We start from the raw sequence: 12,283 nt of genomic DNA on the forward strand, positions 1-12,283 counted from the left end.
TTTACTTTTTCCTACAGCTCTAAGTGTTTCCTAACACTTAGTCCTCAGCTACCTTAGAATCTTTATCTAGTGTAAGGTAATTTACACAATATAATGTATTAATTACTTATCACCACCTGCAATCTCATGGTAACAATGGAGTTACAGCAAGAAGTCTAAATTGACTGGCGTTCCTTAAACTCACAGATATTTTAGGTAACATTTCTGCCTTTTTATTTATGACCTTGAAGAAAGCAATTCAAGTCAATTCAATTAAAATATATGCTCTGGCTTGGTGTCCTCCAACTGCACGATTCTTTAATTCCCATTCTTCCCTTTCTAAAGCTTATAACATAAAACTTATGATTAATGCTATGACTCGATCGGGGGGAAAAAAAAACATTCCCACACATACAAACAGGATTCCAGAAGCACTCAGGACTCACGCATTTCTATGAACAGCTGCCTCTTCTCTGCCATGGTCTTCCGCTTGTTCCCACTTTCCTCAATCATCCTAGAGACAAAGAAGGATACAATAAACCAATGTGTAATTTGACAATTCCACCAAGTGCTTATCAGTCTGTTGTGAAGAGGTACAAGAAACCAAGCTGTGTATGCACACATTAAAAGGATTTCAGTAAAAATAAAGTAGAAGCCCGATAGAGAAAAAAACAAACTGTTGTCCCTTTATTTGATAGCTTCTAAAATATTATAAAGTCAATACTTAAAGGAGCTCATACACTTGCTTCCTGTGCTGAAAATATGGGGCCATGTCTTATTTCTAACTTTATTTTCTCTGCAGAGTCCTGGATTAGTTGAGACATTTTCCCCATATTCCTACTGCTTTACAAAGATAAACATGTTACTAAAGATAATTTAGATAATACTTATAATGAAAGGCTATAATAAAGAACATCAGGATAATTAGCTTATACATAAAAGGTATAAATAGAATCTTTTATTTTTATGTTAAAAAGTATTAAACAAAAAAGGTATTCATCCACAAACTCAAAGAACTCCTAAATGTAAGTTTTTAATCACATGACTTTGGCTATGCCAGTCACTTTGTTTAAGAAAAAACTCTTTCCATGCATTATCTCATTTAATCCTCCCAACAACTCTGGGTGCTGGCATTATTATTATCCCCATTTTACAGATTAGGAAACAGATGCCTAGAAAAGAACACTAACTTGCTCAAGGACACACAACTCAGAAGCAGTAGAGTAGAATCCCAACCCTTTCATTAAACTTCTTTCATAATTTTTGCCTCTAGATGCATATTTTCAAATCTCTATGCTTAAAAAGCTAGAATACAATAGCCCATTGCATGGATCCTACTTATGCAAAATCTGTGACATCTCAGCCAAACTTCGCCTTACTCTATGAAGAAAAAAATATCTAAACAAATAGCATAAGCTAAAGATCCCTAAGAAGATTAAACTGCTGTAAATCATGGAGTGATTTATATAACATTGTCAAATACGTTAGAATCACGAATTAAATGGTGACTACACAAATTACATATCTATTAAAGCAAAGTGCCTGCTGAAAGTTTAGTTATAAATATATCGTAAAGAAACTTTTAAATGTAAATATATTCCTTACCATTCTGCAATTAATATTTTGATCATTAAAACTATCTCTTTCCGGGCTTCCCTGGTGGCGCAGTGGTTGAGAATCCGCCTGCCAATGCAGGAGACACGGGTTCGTGCCCTGGTCCGGGAGGATCCCACATGCCGCGGAGCAGCTGGGCCCGTGAGCCATGGCCGCTGAGCCTGCGCGTCCGGAGCCTGTGCTCCGCAACAGGAGAGGCCACAACAGTGAGAGGCCCGCGTACCGCCAAAAACAAACAAACAAACAAACAAAAAAACTATCCCTTTCCTAGATCACTGAAATGTTACCAAATAGGCTTCAATGTACATGATGGTTACCTAACAATTTGCCCCCAAGAGGAAACAGTTTTAAACAGAAAGAAAGTAAGCCAAAGAAAAAGCTACCAGAAACAGCAAACATCTAATGAAATCTAGGTCCTGGAGAAAAAAACAAGAGTTGGTACCAGGAGCCTATAATTACAATGAAACGAAGATATTCAACAGCCTCCTCCCTGTCCCCAAACTTGGTCTCCCACTGGGTAATACAAATTTTAAATGCTAAACACATTAAAACAGAGAATCATAATGTCCTTTATAATATATATCATTTATTATATACTTCTTCTACTTTTGCTATTTCTTTAAATCACTTTTTCTCAAAGTAGAATTATGAATTCCTGGAGATCCCTAAGTTCTTCATAACAGTTTTCTAAATTTTGTCTTTATTTCCAGATTAATCTTTAAAAAAATTAATATAAACATATTTTAGATCATCTAGATGACCACGAAACTACAAGTACTGCCGATGCCACTTCAGAGCCCACATCTGCATGTGTGATTACTGGGGCATTGGAAGAAAGAGAGCACGTAAAGCAGGCGTCAGCAAGCTAGAGGAACTATAGTACCTGGACCAGATCTGACCTGCCACCTGTTTTTGCAAATAACGTTTTACTGGAACACAGCCAAACCTATTCATTTATGTATTGTCTAAGGATGCTCTCATGCTACAATGGCAGAGTCGAGTGTTTTCCACTGAGAGCATCTGGCATGCAACGTCTAAAATAACTACCATCTGGTCCTTTAAGTAAAAGCATGCCAACCCAACCTAAAGCAATAGTAATTAATATTGCATTACTACACGTCTGGCTTTCCCATGGTGCCTGATAAGAGATCCTTTATTAGCTACTTTCTGCTCTGTCTTACTTCTCTACTCTTCTACCAGTATTTCCTAGGATCTAAAAAAAAATTTTTTTTTTTAATTTGCACTTGAGGCCTTATAGAGCATTTGCTTCTAGGGTAACCCAAAATAAGACAGATTTGATCCTGTAAAACAGACCTTCAAGATGAATTCTGTAAGTGGATCACTCGCCAACAGATGACAAGGATCCCAGTGCTGGTAGTAAGCAGCTTGGTGAGAACCCCTGGTGTGCTGCTGCATGGATAGTACTAAGACTCATGAAGTGGTGGAGCTAGTAAGGGACACAGGTAGAAGAAGATGATTGGCTTATGCAATAGCTTTAGCATTTGAGAGAGACAGGAGGACTGGGAATTTTAAAGACAATTAAATGGTTGAGCTTTTGTTAAGTAGGACAGACGCACAGAAGAAAGAAAATGTCAAGGCTTAAATCAGCCAAGTACCAACTCAGAGCATGCTATGAGAGCCAGAGACCTCCATGGCAGCACGTTTTTAAGGAACCCTCAGCTCCCACAACTTGAGGGCAGATTGTGCTAAAAATCAGGCTCAAATTCTGTTTATGAAAGTAGGCAGCTTAACAAAGAAGACTGAATTCATAGTCCAGCCAAGATCCCCTGAACCCTATAGGCCTGACGAAGTGGCTGTCTGCTCTTGCTACAAGGGCAGTCTCCTCTGCCTTAAGACTATGCAAAGTTCTCATCTGAGATGCATGCCTAGAAAGATGCTGACCCTCCTCAGGATCTGTTTCTACCTCCCTCACTGCTTCTACGCTAATAACTAGGGTCAAGTCTTACATCATCAGAAAGGGAAGGTACTGTCCCTGCCTTGGATGGAAAAGGGCTGATTCATCAAAACAGCTGCTGGACCTGATGATATGCACTAACAGGAACCGGAAGAACATACCTGGGAATGGACCTTGAGAGTGCTGAACTTGAGCCAAGTGTAAAGTAAAACAAAGTTTGTTGACATGGCGGTACTCATCCTATGACCCAGGATTTAATGTTCTGAAAAGGACACCTGGCGCCAGTCCTAATATGCCACTAGACTGGCTCATTTAAGCTGGGCATCCGGGTTTTGGTGGCCTAGAGAAAATGAACTGAAGATGCTGGAACTGCAGAGCAAGTATTAAGGAAACAGTTAATAGGGTGTTCCCCTTCCCCATATCTCCTGGCCTTTACTGAATCCTTCTGTAATGACTGACAGCATCTGCATTTTCTGTTTGTTTGTTTGTTTAAACAGAGAAACCAGGCTTTCTCTGACCTCTGAAGTCCATTTTGTTCCTTGCATGTCAGGCCTGAAATGCTATAAATTTACCACTCCCTAGAAACAGTCTTAACCAATGATTGATTTAGTTGGTATATACTCTACCTACCTTGCCCCCTAAAAGGGTATAAATCTGAGGACACGTTTTTACACAGGCTCCTAGAGTTCCCCAGTGGGAATAAGCTTCTGTCACCCACAGTGGTAACTTGCTTGATAACAAAACCTTTATCTGCTAACTTCCCTTCCCTATCTCACCTCCCGGTCCCCTGCTCATATTTGCAGGGATAACTTCCAAAACAAAATACTTGCACGCAAATCCTCGTCTAAGAGTCAGCTTCTGATAGAACTCAAACTAAAATATTAAGTCTTTTCATTTCAACCAAGCTTATAGTTCAGATTTCATAAAATCCAAATGTATGGGGTACACATAAATTAAGATTACTATAAATGATTTCCCCAGGCCTTATTAGCATGACTCCATCCCAGTGCTCCATGGATACTCATACCTCCATCTTTGTAATTATGATTTTAACAGTCCACGCTCAACAAAGATCTAACCCTATGACCACACCTGATTACGTCCTTGTCTTCTTGATATAACTTTAAAGATCAACAGTTACGTGAATGTAAACACATCTCTCTTCTTCCTTCCACTTGGACTCCTGGCACTTTGCCTTTTCTGAGCCTCATAATCTAGAAGTAACCAACACCTCCTTATCATTCACTTCACATACTAACGCTGATTTCAAACACTGCCATTTCCTTCCTCATAATCACTCTCACATCCACCCTTTTTTCCCATTTCAACTGCCAAAAATCTTTGTCCACATGAATGCACAAATAAAATTCTCTGACTCCGTGATGTCAGGACTCTGCAACCCCTTCTTCCTGTGGTTCATCCTGTGAAATCTACTAGGTACATTTATTCAAACGTGTTTGAGGGCTTCCCTGGTGGCGCAGTGGTTGGGAGTCCGCCTGCCGATGCAGGGGACACGGGTTCGTGCCCCGGTCCGGGAAGATCCCACATGCCGCGGAGCGGCTGGGCCCGTGAGCCATGACCGCTGAGCCTGCACGCCCGGACCCTGTGCTCCGCAAGGGGAGAGGCCACAGCAGTGAGAGGCCCGCGTACCGCAAAAAAAAAAAAAAAAAAGTGTTTGATCCTCACAGGATCCTGATCACCCTACTTAGGGGCTTCATTCCACCCAATTAAAAATAATCAGAACACAAAGTGAAATAAGCCAGACAGAGAAAAGACAAATACTATGTAATCTCACTCATATGTGGAATCTAATAATACCAAAAACAGCCAAACTCATCATAGAAGCAGAGTAGATTGGTAGCTGCCAGGGGCTGGGGGGTGGGAGAAATGGGGAAATACAAAGCATACAAACTTTCAGTTACAAGATGAATAAATCCTGGGGATCAAATGCACAGCATGGTGACTATAGTTGATAATACTCTACTGTATATCTGAAATTTGCTAAGAGAGTAGATCTTAAACCACCACCACCACACACAAAAAAGAATGAGCTAATTAACTTAATTGCAGTAATCACTGCACAATGTATACATTTATCAAATTATGTTGTACACTTTAAACATATACAATTTTATTTGTCATTATAGCTCAAAAAGCTGGGGGAAAACTTTAACAATATATTTGAACACCTTTCCATGTCACTGAATACTCTTCAAAACCACAATTTTGAATGACAGAATGGAATTTTATCACGATCATTCATCCAAGCCTTGACTGTTGACAATTATTTCCAACTATCTACTTCTGCGAACAATGCAACAGTTAACATCTTTAAAGTAAAATTAAAAAAATGAAGAAGAACCAGAGTACAGCTTTAGTCTACAAAATGAAAGAAGACGAGAGTCCTAGCTATGAGAATGTAAGCAGTTTCTTCCATCTGAAAGGAGCTGAAACTGTTAGGTTCCTAGAAAAGATTAATGACCTAAGCCCAAGGCCAAACTGAAAAAATGCACAATTCATGAAAGGAAAATTTGATAAGCTGCATCTTATCAAAATTAACTGCTCTGCAAAAGATACTATGAACAGAATGAAAAGACAAGCCCCAGAGTGAAAGAAATATTTTCAAAACACATATCTGATGAAGAACTTGTATTCAAATTATGAAAAGAACTCTTAAAACTCAACAATAAGAAAACAGCCCAATTTTAAAATGATCAGGGCTTCCCTGGTGGTGCAGTGGTTAAGAATCCGCCTGCCAGTGCAGGGGACACGGGTTTGAGCCCTGGTGCGGGAAGATCCCACATGCCACGGAGCAGCTAAGCCAGTGCACCACAGCTATTGAGACTGTGCTCTACAGCCCTCAAGCCACAACTACTCAGCCCGAGTGCCACAACTACTGAAGCCTGCGCACCTAGAGCCCGTGCTCCGCAACAAGAGAAGCCACCACAGTGAGAAGCCCGTGCACCGCAACGAAGAGTAGCCCCCGCTAGCCGCAACTATAGAAAGCCCGTGCGCAGCAACAAAGACCCAACGCAGCCAAAAAATAAATAAATAAATTTAATGATCAAAAGATCTGAACAGATAACTTACCAAAGAAATTATACAGATGGTAAGGATATGAAAAGAGGTTCAACTGCATTTGTCATTAGGAAATTACAAAGTAAAACAATGAGATACCACTATACACCTATTAGAACGGCTAAAATCCAAAAAACTGTCAATAGCAAATGATGACAAGAATGTAGAGCAACAGGAACTCTCATCCATTGCTAGTGGGAATGCACAGACAGCCTGGTTGGAAAACGGTTTTGCAGTCTCTTACAAAACTAATCATAGTCCTACCATACAATTCAGTAATTGCACTAGGTATTTAACCAACTAAGTGGAAAATGTATATTCACACAAAACTTGCACCCAAATGTTTATACCAGCTTTATTCACAACTGCCAAATACTGAAAGCAACCAAGATGCCCTTCAATAGGTGAATAGATAAACAAACTACTACTTTCATAAATGGAATATTGTTCAGCAGTAATAAATAAGCTATCAAGCCATGAAAAAACTTGAAGCTTAAATGTGTATTGCTAAGTGAAAAAAGCCAGTCTGAAAAGGCTACATACTATATGATTCCAATTTTATGACCTTCTAGAAAAAACAAAACAATACAAATGGTAAAATGATCAGTGGTTGCCGGAGATTTGGGAAGAAGGGAAGAGGAATGAATAGGTGAAGCACAGGGGAATTTTTAGGGTGATAAAACTTCCGTATGACACTGTAATGGTGGACACTGACACTACACATTTGTGAAAACCAAAAGAAAATTACAACACAGAGTGAACCTTAATGTATGTAAAAAAAAAATTTTTTAATCCTTTAGGAGGTCAAAGAACCCCAGAATGAAATGGAGAATATAACAAAACAATCTAACTGTATTACAAATACATGAAACAACCTCACTGAACAGGGTGGGGGGAAAGTATACTAACCTAAGTAACTCTCAAAGTGAACAGAGTCTGTTAAAACTAAAGGCAAAATAAAATATATTAAGTACTGTACTCTGGTTTCCCACAGGTTAAGAATTCTAATACTGCAAAAAAAAAAAAAAGAATTCTAATACTGCTATGCATGTATGCATAACTGAACAATTAAGTAAACAGATGGCAGATGGTGAAGTGTGAGGTTACAGATAAGCAAGGTGAGAAGCTATAATGATCCAGGTGGTAATGGAATGGATTACAATTGGAGACATCAGTATACATTCATACATTCATGGTTTACTCAATATAGATACATGGATAGTTACATATAAAAGCATTTGTAGGTATGTGTATATGCATTAGTATACACATATACATGTCCTTGCTCTGTCAACTGAGAGGGCCTAGAAACAAAAGTATCCCAAAGCACTCAGCACATTTAGTGGCCAAATTTTTGTTTATAATACCATTCTTCAATAAAAGGAACTAGGGCTCCTTCGAGAAATGTCTGAGGCAAGAAATATACACAATGAGCCTGGAGCATCTTGTAGTATAGAAAGTAAAGAAGTCCTGGGAGGAAAAAAACCATATGATAGGGGTATATCAAAGGGACACAGAGGCTAACTGAAAGAGCTCCCAATGGCCAAAGTTGGAAAAATTTCAGCAACAAAATAAAGTAGTATTAAATATCCTTAAGTTGATATTGATACATGAGAATGAAGAATCGACAAATATCCTGTACAGAAAAATTCCAAATAATTTACATAGAGACTCTGCCCTGAAGAAGGTGGAACATAACTCCTCCCTCCTTAAGTGTGAGCTGCACACAGTGACTTCCTTCCAAAGAGGTGAAGGGGGAGGGGGAAATAACTTGACAGTGGAGAAACCTGATAAACACTACCTCAGCTAGGTGATCAAGTACAACATCAACAGTGATAAATTATGCTGACAGTATGGACCCTTGACACGATGTGATGAAAATGGCATTTTACCTCTGTGGTCTTCCTCCCCAAAACCCATAAACCCAGTCTAATCATGAGGAAAACATCAGGCAAATCTCAAGTGAGGGAAAATTTACAAAATACCTGTGACCAATACTCCTCAGAAGTGTCAAGTTTCATCAAAAACTTGACCAGAAAAAGCCAAGAAACTGACAAACCCAAGAGAAGTCTAAGGAGACGACAACTAAATGTAATGTGGTTTCCTAGATGGGATTCTGGAACAGAAAAAGGCCATTAGGTAAACGCTAAGAAAATCTGAAGAAAGTATGGATTTTAGTTAATAATAATGTATCATCATTGGTTCATTAACTGCAAGAAATGAACCATACTAATGTAAGATGCTAATAACGGAGGGAACAGGGTGTAGGATACATACAGAAACTATTATTGTTCAATTTTTCAGTAAATCTAAAACTGTTCTAAAAAAGTAAAGTTCATTTTTTTAAAGACAGTACAATTACATATTTCTTCTCTTTTATTCTCTTAACTGACTTAAAAAACTGTATCCCGACAGTATTTGCTAACAAAGGATGGATTTTTAGTTTGTCACCAAACTAAAATTGTTATTTTTGTCTATGTATTATTTCAGCCAGTTTTACTAAAACAGGAAGAAGAAAAGTTTATGGTTTTTTGTCTTTTACTCCTAAAGTAAGAAATCTCCAAAGAAATTTCCAAAAATATATCATTAAGTTAATAAAATTTTAAGACATTAATCAGGGACCTCTCTGGTAGTCCAGTGGTAAAGAATCCGCCTTCCAATGCAGGCAGCATCGGTCTGACTCCTGGTCGGGGAACTAAGATCCCACATGCCTTGGGGAAACTAAGCCCGCGCGCCTCACCTAGAGCCCAAGTGCCGCAAACTACAGAGCCCACATGCTCTGGAGCCCGCGTGCCACAACTAGAGAGAAACCCTTGAGCCACAACTACAGAGAAATCTGCACACCACAACAAAGAGCCCTCATGCTGCAACCAAGACCCGATGCAGGCAAAAAAAAAAAAAGATATTAATTAGCACACAACTATAATCATCACTGAAAAAAGCTCAGTAAGTTTGTCTTCATATTCGGAATGCTTCGTTTTAAAATATCTCAACTGACCATATTAGCCTCATAATATCATTAAGGAAATACCTTAAGGCACACTATACTCAATGGTATATATAAACCCATACATCAAATAGTATTTTTAACAATGTTAAGGGTTTTGGGGGTTTTTTTTTTAGTGATTCCTTTTCAATCTGCTTAGACCATTATTGTTTTGTACTTTGCATTTGACTGAAAACAAGCTCATAATATAAACAGAAGTACCAGCTCCGCTTGTTTCCTGCTGTTCATGTGTCCTTGCATTAGCACTTCAGTCTTCAGTTGAACCTGAAACTTCAACCTGCAGATTCTTTGCAGGAATCTTTTTAAGCCCTTTGTCTATTCATTCAGCAAGCTTCATTTCATGCAAATCAGATAATATAATCTGAAAGACCCCTAAACCAGGTAGAGGTTAACTGTAATATGTCCACATAGAATGTAAGCAAACAGGGGCTTCCCTGGTGGCGCAGTGGTTGAGAGTCCGCCTGCCGATGCAAGGGATGCAGGTTCGTGCCCCGGTCTGGGAGGATCCCACGTGCCGCGGAGCGGCTGGGCCTGTGAGCCATGGCCGCTGAGCCTGCGCGTCCGGAGCCTGTGCTCCGCAACGGGAGAGACCAAAACAAAAAGGGGGGCGGCGGCCCCAAAAAAAAAAAAAAAAAAAAAAAAAAAGAATGTAAGCAAACAAATAAGGAGGCTCACACTGTCAGCCCTCCAGGTTGTGGCGTGCCCATGATCCTCCCTGCAGGTTACCTCACTTTCCGTACCTGATGTATATCATCAGACATACAGACGGAGTAAAGTGTCAAACTATGATTTAAATATTAGTAAAGTTAATTGCCCATTTTTTTTCTTGTTATACCCTGCCGAGAAGATCATTTTGCATGCCTCCCACTTTGGAAACCATTACTCTTAAAAAAAACTAGAATGAAAAGATGAGACTGTGCTAGGCTTGAGGAGCAAATAAGGAATGTGAATGGCAGAATCAGATGAGGAAATTTAGAGCCTAAGTGGTTAGTTAACTTGGCCTAACATTCCAAAGCTAGTCATTCGTGGAGTAGGCAACCAATCTGACAATAAAGCCTATTCTCTTTCCACTGTGCCACATCACCCCCTCCAGGGCAAACACCGACGACTCCAGGACTCAGGAAAGAATACAGGTCCCCAAGCCACATCACCCCCTCCAGGGCAAACACCGACGACTCCAGGACTCAGGAAAGAATACAGGTCCCCTAAGGTCCCCAAGACCTTAGGTCACAGTTAAACAGGGTCAGGAGGCTAGTGCAGCAAAACGTCTGGACCCTCATTAGCCCTGTCAGGGAAGCAATGTGTTCCAGAGCTAGGCCAAGTCTGCAGGCAGAAGTTAAGTAAATCCCACAGTAAAGCCTAAAGGAAAGAAAGCAGGCTCTAGAAATGTTTCCAGAAAGTCTCTATACTACACCTAAGTGTTAAGTATCCCTCACTTCCCTTGAATCTTTTTGTTACTGTCTTAACTTCCAGCTCTCAGTTACTTCAAAGCATCTAGGTATCAAAACTTCTTGTGTAAGTTCATTTTCTGCCAGCAAAACTCCTGTCAGTTTTTCTCTGGATGCTCCTTAAATTAAGAAGTCAGAGATCACTGTGCTTGTCACTAACAAGTTCTTAACTGGAACTAATCAAACTTCCCTATAAGAGAACTAACTTCCTTGCTTATTTCAGGAAAATTCTCGACTATCCTTCCCCTAATACTTCTTTTCTTTTCTCTTCTCTTTCTGATTAAAAAAAAAAAATAAGCCAGGGAAAGTAAACAATGGTAAAGCCCTAGAGATTGGGTTTTTTGGTTTGTTTGTTTGATTTTACAAATCTGAAAAAGTTCTCTAGGTTCCAATAAAAAATATTTAGTGACTGCACTCCATTACTACAGAGCTCTGAATAGCAAATATAACCTCCCAGGACTGTGGTAACTGGTGTTTTTGATTTTTTGGCCACGACTGGCAGCTTGCGGGATCTTAGTTCCCCAACCAGGGATCAAACCCAGGCCCCCTGCAGTGGAAGCCCATAGTCCTAACCAGGAATCCCCTGTGGTAACTGTTAAATAAATTATGTAAAGCATTTAGCACAATGCCTGGCACAAAACAAGAGCCTAATAAATGTTAGCTGCCATTATTATTATTATTATTATTATTATTATTATTATTATTATTATTATATTATCATGTAACTACCCTCTTGAATGATGCCTAGACTAGAATTCTATTGGCAAGACTCCTTTTTTCTTAATTTACAGTTTTTCTGATTTATTTAAAAGTATAAAACTGTAGAGTTGGAAGAAGAGAAAATACTTTTTTATCAATCATTTACAACATTTTAAATCTGGAATAGAGGGACTTCCCTGGTGGTGCAGTAGTTAAGAATCTGCCTGCCAATGCAGGGGACACGGGTTTGAGCCCTGGTCCAGGAGGATCCCACATGCCGTGGAGCAACTACAGCCGTGCGCCACAACTGCTGAGCCTGTGCTCTAGAGCCCACGAGCCACAAATACTAAGCCCATGTACCAGGACCACTGAAGCCCTCACGCCTAGAGCCCATGCTCCACAGCAAGAAAAGCCACTGCAATAAGAAGCCCACACACTGCAACGAAGAGTAGACCCTGCTCGATGCAACTAGAGAAAGCGCGTTCACAGCAACAAAGACCCAATGCAGCCAAAAATAAAGTAAAAAAAAAAAAAAAAAAAACA

General features: G+C 39.6%; 1 protein-coding gene across 2 annotated transcripts in view; it reads right to left on the reverse strand.

Moving 5' to 3' along the window:
- Nucleotides 1–12,283, reverse strand: part of DTNB (dystrobrevin beta) — a 262,633-nt gene that overhangs the window by 236,509 nt on the left and 13,841 nt on the right. The window contains exon 2 of one of the 2 annotated variants that reach the window (XM_007455514.1): nucleotides 426–493. In XM_007455514.1, coding sequence (XP_007455576.1) covers nucleotides 426–492 — 67 coding nt within the window. In that variant the 5' untranslated portion in view covers nucleotide 493. Of the gene's footprint in view, nucleotides 1–425; nucleotides 494–12,283 lie in introns of those variants that run through there. The other variant, XM_007455515.1, reaches the window with a different exon arrangement.

Source organism: Lipotes vexillifer, unplaced genomic scaffold (assembly GCF_000442215.2).
Source record: "Lipotes vexillifer unplaced genomic scaffold, Lipotes_vexillifer_v1.1 scaffold131, whole genome shotgun sequence".
Taxonomy (NCBI): domain Eukaryota; kingdom Metazoa; phylum Chordata; class Mammalia; order Artiodactyla; family Lipotidae; genus Lipotes; species Lipotes vexillifer.